The sequence below is a fragment of the Grampus griseus genome (genome assembly GCF_964374135.1).
Source record: "Grampus griseus genome assembly, chromosome: 4".
In the NCBI taxonomy this organism is placed as follows: domain Eukaryota; kingdom Metazoa; phylum Chordata; class Mammalia; order Artiodactyla; family Delphinidae; genus Grampus; species Grampus griseus.
Genome location: NC_138997.1, coordinates 37,517,385 through 37,528,095, shown reverse-complemented (window position 1 = coordinate 37,528,095; position 10,711 = coordinate 37,517,385). Strand labels below are relative to the sequence as shown.

General features: G+C 42.1%; 1 protein-coding gene across 1 annotated transcript; it reads right to left on the bottom strand.

Moving 5' to 3' along the window:
- Positions 1–6,481: 6,481 nt before the first annotated feature.
- On the bottom strand, positions 6,482–8,251 carry LOC309822253 (endogenous retrovirus group K member 10 Gag polyprotein-like; the record flags this gene model as incomplete). Its single annotated transcript, XM_082653994.1, has 1 exon — positions 6,482–8,251. One exon carries the CDS (start codon positions 8,249–8,251, stop codon positions 6,482–6,484), a length of 1,770 nt encoding a protein of 589 aa, XP_082510120.1.
- Positions 8,252–10,711: the final 2,460 nt, after the last annotated feature.

The following is a 10,711-nucleotide window of genomic DNA, read 5'->3' as shown; positions in this document are numbered from 1 at the left end:
GGACTCATTTATGGCTGGGTTGAGACAAGGGGAGGTGATGGCTGAAGACTATAAGGGAACATTTCTGCTAATTCCAGTATCTGAATCATCCCTGGATCTGCTCTGATTGTGTTTTTTATTCTCTTGGTTTTCAGACACATTTTATTTTTTTTCCAAAGATCTATAAATTTTTATTGTTGCATTATGTTACAATGGACTATTCACTGTCTTCTCTATCCCCAACCTAAAAAGTATGTTTCTTAATGATTGCACAGCACTTCACTTATAGAGAACAGACTTTAAATGTTGATTGGCTGAGACATGGAAGCAACCTAAATGTCCATTGATAGATGAATAGGTAAAGCAGATGTGGTACATATATACAATGGAATACTACTCAGCCATAAAAAGGAATGAAATAATGCTATTTGCAACAACATGGTTGGACCTAGAGATTATCATACTAAGTGAAGTAAATCAGAAAGAGAAAGACAAATACCACATGATTTCACTTATATGTGGAATCTAAAATATGACACAAATGAACTTACTTACGAAACAGAAACAGACTCACAGACATAGAAAACAAACTATGGTTACCAAAAGAGAAAGGGGGTGGCGGAGGGATAAATCAGGAGTTTGGGATTAGCAGAACACACTACTATATATAAAATAGATAAACAACAAGGTCCTACTGTACAGCACAAAAAACTATATTCAATATCCTATAGTAAACCATAATGGAAAAGAATATGTATATATATGTATAAGTGAATCACTTTGCTATACACCAGAAATTAATACATTGTAAATCAATTATACTTCAATTAAAAAATACATGTTGATTGGCTAAATGAATAGGTAGAAGAATGGAATGAGATAATAGAGACACTCCCTCCCCCCTCCTGAGGGAATGATCAGTCAGCTATTTGCCAAGATTCTGACATCCTGCTGAGAATCACTCTCTATAAGTGTTACTTATGGAAGAGTGTCTTATCCCCAGGTGTATTCATGCAGAAAAAAGGTAAGAACCATTGCCCTATGGAAATGAGAGCTTCCTATATAGATCTGTTTCTTGACTCATTGGAAAGTAGTAGGACTGGACTGAAAATTAAATTCATCCCCAAATAGTACAAGTATGGAGATAGTACTTCTCAAAGTTTTCCTCCTAAGCATCCATCAGGGTAGAGGAAGGTAAATATATACATCTGGCACTTCCCTGGTGGCGCAGTGGTTGAGAGTCCGCCTGCCGATGCAGGGGACGCGGGTTTGTGCCCCGGTCCGGGAAGATCCCACATGCCGCGGAGTGGCTGGGCCCTTGAGCCATGGCCGCTGAGCCTGCGCGTCCGGAGCCTGCGCTCCGCAACGGGAGAAGCCACAACAGTGAGAGGCCCGCGTACCACAAAAAAAAAAAAAAAAATATATATATATATATATATATGTGCGGCGAGCCGCCTCCGACCAGCAGAATGACGAGTCGCCACACGCAAGATTCTTCTCGTATCACACTTTATTGGAGCACAGCTTGGTTAAAGAAAAGATGGAAGGAAGACCCCGCAATCCTATAGCAGTCTGCTTATATAGGAATTAAGAACATGTGTCGCTCTGTGATTGGCTTTCGCTGATGGTGCGACTTGTGAGCCAGCATCGGATAGGTCGCTACTTTAAAACCTCATTAGTATACTTAGCGCAAGCGCAGTGGCCACAGGAAGGATGATTCAGCTTACTTCAGCTTCCTGCTGCGTGGCAGTTAGCTGACCGCGCCCTACATCTCCCCCTTTTTTATTTACTAGAATCACCAAGCAGAATGTAGCCCGTACAAGTGTTCACCTCATGATGTGCTCACTGTTCGAGGGCAGCCTTCCGTTGGCATGTCTGAGACACCTTCCTGCGTGCAATGCCAACAAGGGCTGCAGGGTGCAAAGGCTGACTCAGAATAAGTTTTGATTCCCTATAGAGGTGCAATGGCAACAGGGCCTCTCTGTGCAAGGGCAATCAATTCGAACTGTTCAGGACGGAGACCCAGGCTGCGGGAGAATCACCTTCACTAACAGCCAAAAGCGCTTGAGTGAGTAGGACCTTATCTCGATGTGCCCTGACGCGCATGCGACAGACCAACCAGAGACATATTATAATCAGAGCCCAAAGATCCCCACCCCTCTCCACTCTTTAAAGAAGGAAAAGGCAGAAGAGAGCCAAGAGGTAAAATCTCCAAAGGTCTTTAAAGAAGGAAAAGGCAGAAGAGAGCCAAGAGGTAAAATCTCCAAAGGTAACGGGTTCCAGCTTGGTAGCATTCAGTTGCATAATCTGAATCTTTTGCTTAAATATCATCCGTTCAGCTTCTTGAGACCAGTTTCCCTTTAGGAATTCTCCAATCTCTGCACTCCTATTCAGGGCATCTGTAAAGTGGCCAAAGCAGAAATATCCATGCCTACTCCTGCCTCATTAACTAATAACCAAGAATAAAATGGCCATCCTTCAAAATACCACTTTGTACTATCATTTCCTTTTGCCTCATTAGTATCATTTCCTTTTTCCTTTCTTCCCATATAGGACTTTAAATCAGGGGAAAATTGAAAGCCTGAACTAAGTTCATACTTAGCATAAGTTCCCCCCTGACAAGGGGTAAAGACTGGGGGTGTTGATGTGACTGGCTCACAATAGGGGGCGACAACAGTCCTGTTGGCACTTGTTTTATCAGAAGCATTATTTCTTAAAGGAACTATCCCTGTATGTTCCAAAACTAAAGTGGTAATATTCATCTCATTTTCACTGGAATTCCCTATACCTGAACCTGAAGTGTGGCCTTGAGTTATCTTGCTCAAAGCTTCATTCAACATATTCAATGGAACCAAATTATTTCTAAGTGGATTGTTCCAAGTGGTCAAGGTTATCCTGGCCAAAAGGATACAATCCTTTGTGGAATTCCAACTAATACAAAGACTTCGATTCAAAATAAAATCACTGGCATTATACGGTGCCCAGTCATAATTCAATGGCTGGGTACAGGCCGTATTCATTTCACAACTAGTGGAATAAAATATTGGAAGAACTCTGCTCTGAGAGTGAACCGGCATGGGAACTGGCCAGGTCCGGCTAATTCCCCAGAACGTCATATTCTCTGCCCTAAGCAAGGGAAGAATCATCAGGAACATCCAGCTCAGCATCTTCTCTGAAGTTTTCTTCAACAATTCTCGTCAGTCTTGATGGCACCCTGATCGGATCTTGATCCTGTGGGGAGACACAAAGAGATCCCCTGGATCGAGTAATAACACGATCCGGGCCCTTCCATTGATTGGACAACACATCTTTCCACATTACTTTGCCATAATTTTTATGGTTTGTTGCCACATGGCGTTCAGCAGAGGTTTCTTTATCATCATTTAAATGTAAAAAATTTATGGTAAATAAGGCAAGTGAAAGTCTCTGTCTAGGGGTACAGTTCTCTGCGATTCCCCCTTTTTGTTTTATTAAGAGTTCTTTAAGCGTGCGATTTGTGCGTTCTATAATTCCTTGTCCTTGTGGATTATAGGGCAAGCCTGTAATATGAATCACCTGCATTTTTTGACAAAAAAGAGCAAAGCTTTTGGAAGTATAGGCTGGGCCATTATCAGTCTTAATCTTAGCGGGTTTGCCCCACGCTGCCCAAGCTTCAAGGCAGTGGGTAATAACATTTTGAACCTTTTCTCCAAAAAGAGGCGTGGCATGTACCACTCCAGAACAGGTATCCACTGAAACATGTACATATTGGAGCGTTCCAAAGGAGGAAACATGGGTAACATCCATTTGCCATAATTCATTTGGAAGAATGCCTCTGGGGTTAACCCCAGTCTTTTGGGTAGGCAAAAATTGGGCGCAAGCAGAACAACTCTTCACAATATTCCTAGCCAAAGCTCTGGTAATGTTAAATTTTTTTCTTAAGACTGTAGATGACACATGATATAGCTTATGAAACTCTTGAGCCTGTGTCATAGAGTCTAGCGCTGTTAGAGCGCGTGTGGCCAGATCAGCTTGTTCATTAGCTTTAGCCATGGGGCCGGGTAACAAAGAATGAGCCCGAATATGGGTAATATAAAAGGGATGTTGACGATGTAATATTTGACATCTTATTCCTGTCAACAAGGAAGCTACAGTGCTAGATGTTTTAACAAAAGAAATAACTTCTAAGTGCTTAACAGCATTCACCACATATAAGGAATCAGAAATTAAATTAAAAGGCTCTTGAAAGCGTCTAAAAACTTCTAAAACTACTTGACATTCAACCACTTGAGGAGCATCAGGTCGACATTCAATGATCACTGGTTGTTTTCCTTGGACCATATAAGCTCCTTTTCCCGTTTTAGACCCGTCTGTATAAATGGTCAAAGCATTAAACAGTGGCTGATCTACAGTAATTCTTGGGAATACAACAGGTTGTTGAGTCACAAACTTCAAAAGTTCACTCTTTGGCAAATGATTATCAATAATACCAGAAAATATACATATAAGTATGGACCACTCGGAAGTAGTTGCTGCTAGCACTTCTACTTGATCTTTCGTATATGGGACTACAAGCCTTTCGGGCGTTCTTGCAAAAGAGGAAACACATTGCTTAATACCCAATAAGGCGACCTCGGCAACCATAGATGGGTAATGTGACAAAGTTCTCATTCCCATAGATTTTGTGTGAATCCACAATAAAGGTCCACTTTGCCAAAGAACACCAGTTGGAAACCCCAAGGTAGGAAGGATACACATCCAAACAGGTTGAGAATCATCACAGCGTTCTAATTGTGCATTTGTAATAGCTTGTTCTACCTTTTGAAGTGCCTGATGGGCTTCTGGGGTCAATTGGCGTGGGGAATTAAGATCAGGATTTCCCTCTAATATACTAAACAAAGGTTTTAGATCCAAGCGGGTTAAACTTAAATATGGCCGAATCCAATTCACATCTCCAAGTAACCTTTGAAAATCATTTAATGTTTTTAAGCAATTAGTCCTAATCTCAATTTTTTGAGGTACTATCTTATTCCTATGTACAGTAGCTCCTAAAAAATTTACAACATCTCCCTTCTGTATTTTTTCGGGAGCAAGAAATAATCCCCTATTCCCTAAATATTTGATCAAAACGCCTAAGGCCTGTTCAAGCAACTCCATACAAGGGGCTGACAATAAAGCATCATCCATATAGTGAATAATCCTAACTTTAGGAAATTCATTTCTTACTGGTTGCAAGGCCATGTCAACATAAAGTTGGCACATAGTAGGACTATTGGCCATACCTTGAGGGAGCACAACACAATGATATCTCTTATCGGGCTGTTCATGATTAACAGAGGGCAGAGTAAAGGCAAATCTTTCTTTATCTCGACTATTCAAAGGAATAGAAAAGAAACAATCTTTAATATCTACTGCTATAACAGGCCAGTTTCGCGGAAGAGCTGTCAATACTGGCAAACCGCGCTGTATAGGCCCCATAATTTGCATTTGCTGATTTATAGCTCGCAGATCATGAAGCAAACGCCATTTCCCTAATTTTTTCTTAATAACAAAAATCGGAGTATTCCAGGGTGACTGGGAGGGTTCTAAATGCCCTAATTGTAGCTGCTCATCCACTAGTTTGGATGCCGCCTCCAGCTTTTCCTTTGAAAAAGGCCACTGAGGTACCCACACAGGTGTTGTGGTCCTCCATGTAATAGGAATCATAAACTCAGTGACCCTTGAGAAAAACCCAAGCCTCGGCGGTTTAAATTTCCGCGGGCTTCTATAGGGGCGGTCATGCCTTGTAACTTACGTCCTATCCCTCTATTAGGTATAAATCCCGATTTAAGCATAATGTTTTGTGCGACTTCAGAATAATCATTAGTAAGTCTAAGTTTCATTTGACTTTGTACATCCCTTCCCCATAAATTAAATGGCAATCCCTCAACCACAAAGGGTTGAAATCTTCCCTTCTGATCTTTAGAGATCCAAGTTAATTCCTTGGAGCTAACTTTGGGTGTCTGTGCATATCCTAGACCTTGCAAGGTTTGAGAAGACTCTTGTAGGGGCCAAGAGCCTGGCCAATCTCTAGTAGTTATAATGCTCCGATCTGCTCCGGTATCTACCAAACCTGAAAATGTTTTCCCTTCTACGGTTAGACTCATCATAGGACGATCATCAAGGGATAATGACAAAAAGGCTAAATCAATTCCAGTGGATCCAAAACCCTTGGATCCTCGTTCTGCAGAACATGCGGGATAATTTTCATGAAAAGAGGGCAAAATTAACAATTGAGCTATCCGATCACCAGGGGCTATAGTAATGATCCCTCTGGGGGATTGACACATTACCTTAATAACTCCGATATAATCAGGATCAATCACTCCGGGGAGGACAATAAGTCCTTTCAAAATAGAGGAGGATCGTCCTAACACCAACCCAACCGTCCCTCTAGGTAGTGGTCCTTTCATGTCTGTATCTATGGGCTGTATGCCCATGGTTATTGTTAATACCATTCTGGAGGTGGCACGGAGGTCCAACCCTACGGAGCCTGACGTGGCTCGCCTTGGGGTCGGAGTGGCTGAAGGTTCACACTCTCGTGGGCCCCAAAAATCTTCGGGCCCTGGGACCGGGGGCCCGTTATCCCGTTTTTTGAATTGGCTGTATGGATATTTCTTGGATTAGCTACCTGTGCAGCGGGCTGAATGGGCTGCCCATTTATATCTTTAACAGATCTACATTCATTAGCCCAATGTTTTCCTTTTTTGCATCTAGGACAAGTTCCTGGAACTCTTTGAGCTTGTAGCATTTTAGGTCTCGCACCTGCATTTTTGCACTGCTTCTTAATGTGCCCAGGCTTTCCACATTGGAAACAAACCCCTGACTTGGCAGGGTTCTGTACACTGTGGGCGGCAGCCAGCACAGCCGCAGCAAGCCCTGTATTAGACAAAGGCCCTCCGATCTCTCTACATGCTTTCATCCAGGTTTCAATGCCCTTCCCTTTATAAGGTGTTATCGCTCTGCGACACTCTTTTGTGCATTGTTCATAAACTAATTGTTTTACTAATGGCATAGCCTCATCTACATTACCAAAAATCCGTCCGGCAGCCTCCATCATTCTAGCTACAAAATCGGAAAATGGTTCTGTGCCGCCCTGTATAATCTTGGTTAAATTCCCTGAAACTTCTCCTTTGTTGGGGAGGGCTCGCCAGGCCCGCATGTTAATTTCGTTTATTTGGCTGTAAACTTGCACAGGGAACATGGTCTGATTATTTATCCATTGTCCCTGTCCCAACAGCATGTCAACATTCCAGGCCGGCTGCCCATTGGCAGCATTCTCCCGCGCCTGACTATGTGCTAGGTCAGACACGATTGATTTCCAATCTAGGTATTGCCCCATCGTTAAGCAAGCGCGGGCAATATCCTGCCAGTCTGTAGGTGTTAACGCATTTCGCGTGAGGCGCTGCAACAACATGATAGTGTAATTGGCGGACACGCCATCTCTTTTAGCCGCTTCTGCAAGATCCCTAATGAGCTTATGATCTATCATCTCATAATATCGTTGGCGTGTAGCTGGATCTTCAAACACGGGGAAAGCAGTGGCCAACTGGGACCATGCTTCCCGAGGAATAAAAGTACACTTTGGCATAGGAGGGGGAGCATTAGCTGCCGCAACTGAGGTGGAGGCCTGAGCAGGGGCGGAAGCTCTAGCCTCCGCAGGATTAAAATATGGTGGGCTAGCGAGCGGCGGCATGTACCAATGCCCATACCGCTCTTGTTCATATGCCGCGGCCGCTCCTTCTAAATCTTCCTCCTTTCTAGGATTTAATTCATCTTGAAACAAATATAATTCCTTAAACTCATCTAGGATTGGATATAATCCTGGCACCGTTTCTTGCTTTTCCTTTTGTTTTCTTTTTTCTCTTTTCATAATTTCAGGCCTGTCTACCGTAGTCCCTGTTTGTTCATTCTCTGATGCGCTATCTTGACACATGCTAAGAGCCTTGCGTCCTCGTTGAATAATTTCTTCACATTTTCCTTCCTTTAGGCAAGAAAGTATCATGCTCCACAAGGGGAGAGCGCCTCGAGAAAGTTCTCCCCTTGTGTTACACTCCTCTAGGTCTTTTCCGAGTTTTTCCCATGACGGAACAGTCAAGCTGCCTGATACCCCAAACCACGGCGCGGCACTTTCGATATCTTGTAGCAGCCTACTTATGGTTTTATGAGAGAGCTTTAGCCCTCGGTCCCTTAAAAGGGCTTGAATAGGCTCATGAAAATCAGTTGTAGGCTCCGTGGACGAACTATTCCCCATTTTGCGCCCTTATCTACGAGCGACTTATTAAATTGGAAAAATGCTTGACTTATCTATCGGCCAGGGAAGACACACTCGATCGGGCTGGTGGCACTGTAGCCACAAGCAAACGAAAAATATGAGAAACACTAAAAGGACAAAAGCGAAAGTAAAAACTTCAGGCTCCAAACCCCCGAAAAACATACCTGACTGGACTACTCACCGACGGTTCACTCCGTGTGTCGAGTTCTGAATCGGTCCTCCATGCAGGGCGCGAAGTTCCCGGGTTTCGGCACCAAATGCGGCGAGCCGCCTCCGACCAGCAGAATGACGAGTCGCCACACGCAAGATTCTTCTCGTATCACACTTTATTGGAGCACAGCTTGGTTAAAGAAAAGATGGAAGGAAGACCCCGCAATCCTATAGCAGTCTGCTTATATAGGGATTAAGAACATGTGTCGCTCTGTGATTGGCTTTCGCTGATGGTGCGACTTGTGAGCCAGCATCGGATAGGTCGCTACTTTAAAACCTCATTAGTATACTTAGCGCAAGCGCAGTGGCCACAGGAAGGATGATTCAGCTTACTTCAGCTTCCTGCTGCGTGGCAGTTAGCTGACCGCGTCCTACATATATGCATCTGGACCTGACCTGGAGGTGGTATGGATCAGGAAGCCAATCTGCCCTGAACTGAGAGTTTATCTCTAGAATTAATTTTAAAGTAGATACTCTGCTTTTGTGTTTATTTTAATAGCAAAGTCTTCTACTTTGAATCAAGTTGACTTTCTCAATGCATGGCATGAGTTTTACTCTGAGAGTTTCTCTACCCATAGCTACATTGTTCCCCAGCAGCTGCTCCATGTTCTTTGTTGAAAAGTACAGATAGACAACTTGCTGGTAGCAGATCTCTTTCTAAGAGAACATTTTGATAGAGAAAGAGAGCTGGAGGCCATTAGGTGCTTGTAATGAGGGGCAGGAGAGAAGAGTTTGTCGTGGGGGTGGGAGAGGTCATTGAAAGGTTAGAGTGGATTCCCTTTGGGTTTTTTCTTAACCTAGTCCCGATGTCTTAGAATTGGGATATTGATTTTGATTAATACTAGTCACAACTTTTCCCTTCAGTAGTTCTAAATGCTCCATCATCCTGTTGAAGATACTGCCAGTAAGAGAAAATCTTGCTAGATAACCTGTGTGTCCTGCCCCAAACAGCAACTGTGAATCTAACTGCAGCTTCACCATCTGCTTAAACACTGTTACTGTGATCCCAGAGGATGACAGAAAGTCACATATATGTTCCTTTTATTAAGGCTGACATTCCTTGCTGTGCACTTTACCTTTGCTCTTACCAGATATGTACAATCTCATTTAGGAGAGAAGTGCTGAGATGGGGGAAATAGAAGCTTTGAATACACTGTAAAATCTGATATGAAAATTTTATCACAGTTGCACTATTTACTAAAGTTCATTTTGAGGCACTCTGAGATGTGCCTGAAATTTTAAGGGGAAAACAGGATGTTGTCTACTGAATTTAGAGGCCCTGCAGAATAAATGAACCTGCTTGTTTTCTTATTACCAAGGGAATTTTAAATATAAAATGGAAGCATAACAGTTAGAGAAGAACATTGTAGTATATTATTTGTACTGGGGCATAAACTATACTTGGAGATGAGCTACAGGGTAAATGGGTCTATTGCAGCATAGGTCAAGCTAATAAAATAAAAAGATGTTAAGTTCTGTCTATTTGTACTCTTCTGTACAAGAGTGCCTTGTACTTCTTGGAGAAAAGATTATCTTATTTCTTTCTATCTACCTACCTATGTATCTATCATCTATCTATCTATCTATCTATCTATCTATCTATCTATCTATCTATCTTTTCAAACTCTTTGAGATTTCCCCAGCCATAATTTACTACTTCCTTATCAAAACTCATATTCCATAAATCTGCAACAATTATTTGGCAATTGGTCTTATGTTATTTTAAAATTGATATTTAGATTATGTATTGATATTGTTGCACAGCTAGTATATTTTCTTCCTAACTGGATCATAAGCCTTCAGAGAGCAGGGACTATGATTTCCTTTTTGTATTACCTAAAGGTGCTAATGTAGTGCTCAGTGAATATTTTATTGAGTTTCAGTTATAGGCATACCTCATTTTATTGTGCTTTGCTTTATTGTACTTCACAGATACCGCATGCTTTACAAATAGAAGGTTTGTGCCAACAAACCTTGCATTGAGCAAGTCTATCGGTGCCATTTTTCCAACAGCATTTGCTCACTTCATGTCTCTGTGTCACATATTGGTAATTCTTGCAATATTTCAAACCCTCCACCAGGAAAACGATTATGACTTGCTGAAGGCTCAGATGATGATTAACATTTGTTAGCAATAAAGTATGTTTAAATTAAGGTACCTATATATATTTTTTAGACATGATACTATTTGCACACTTAATAAACTACATTATAGTGTAACATATATGC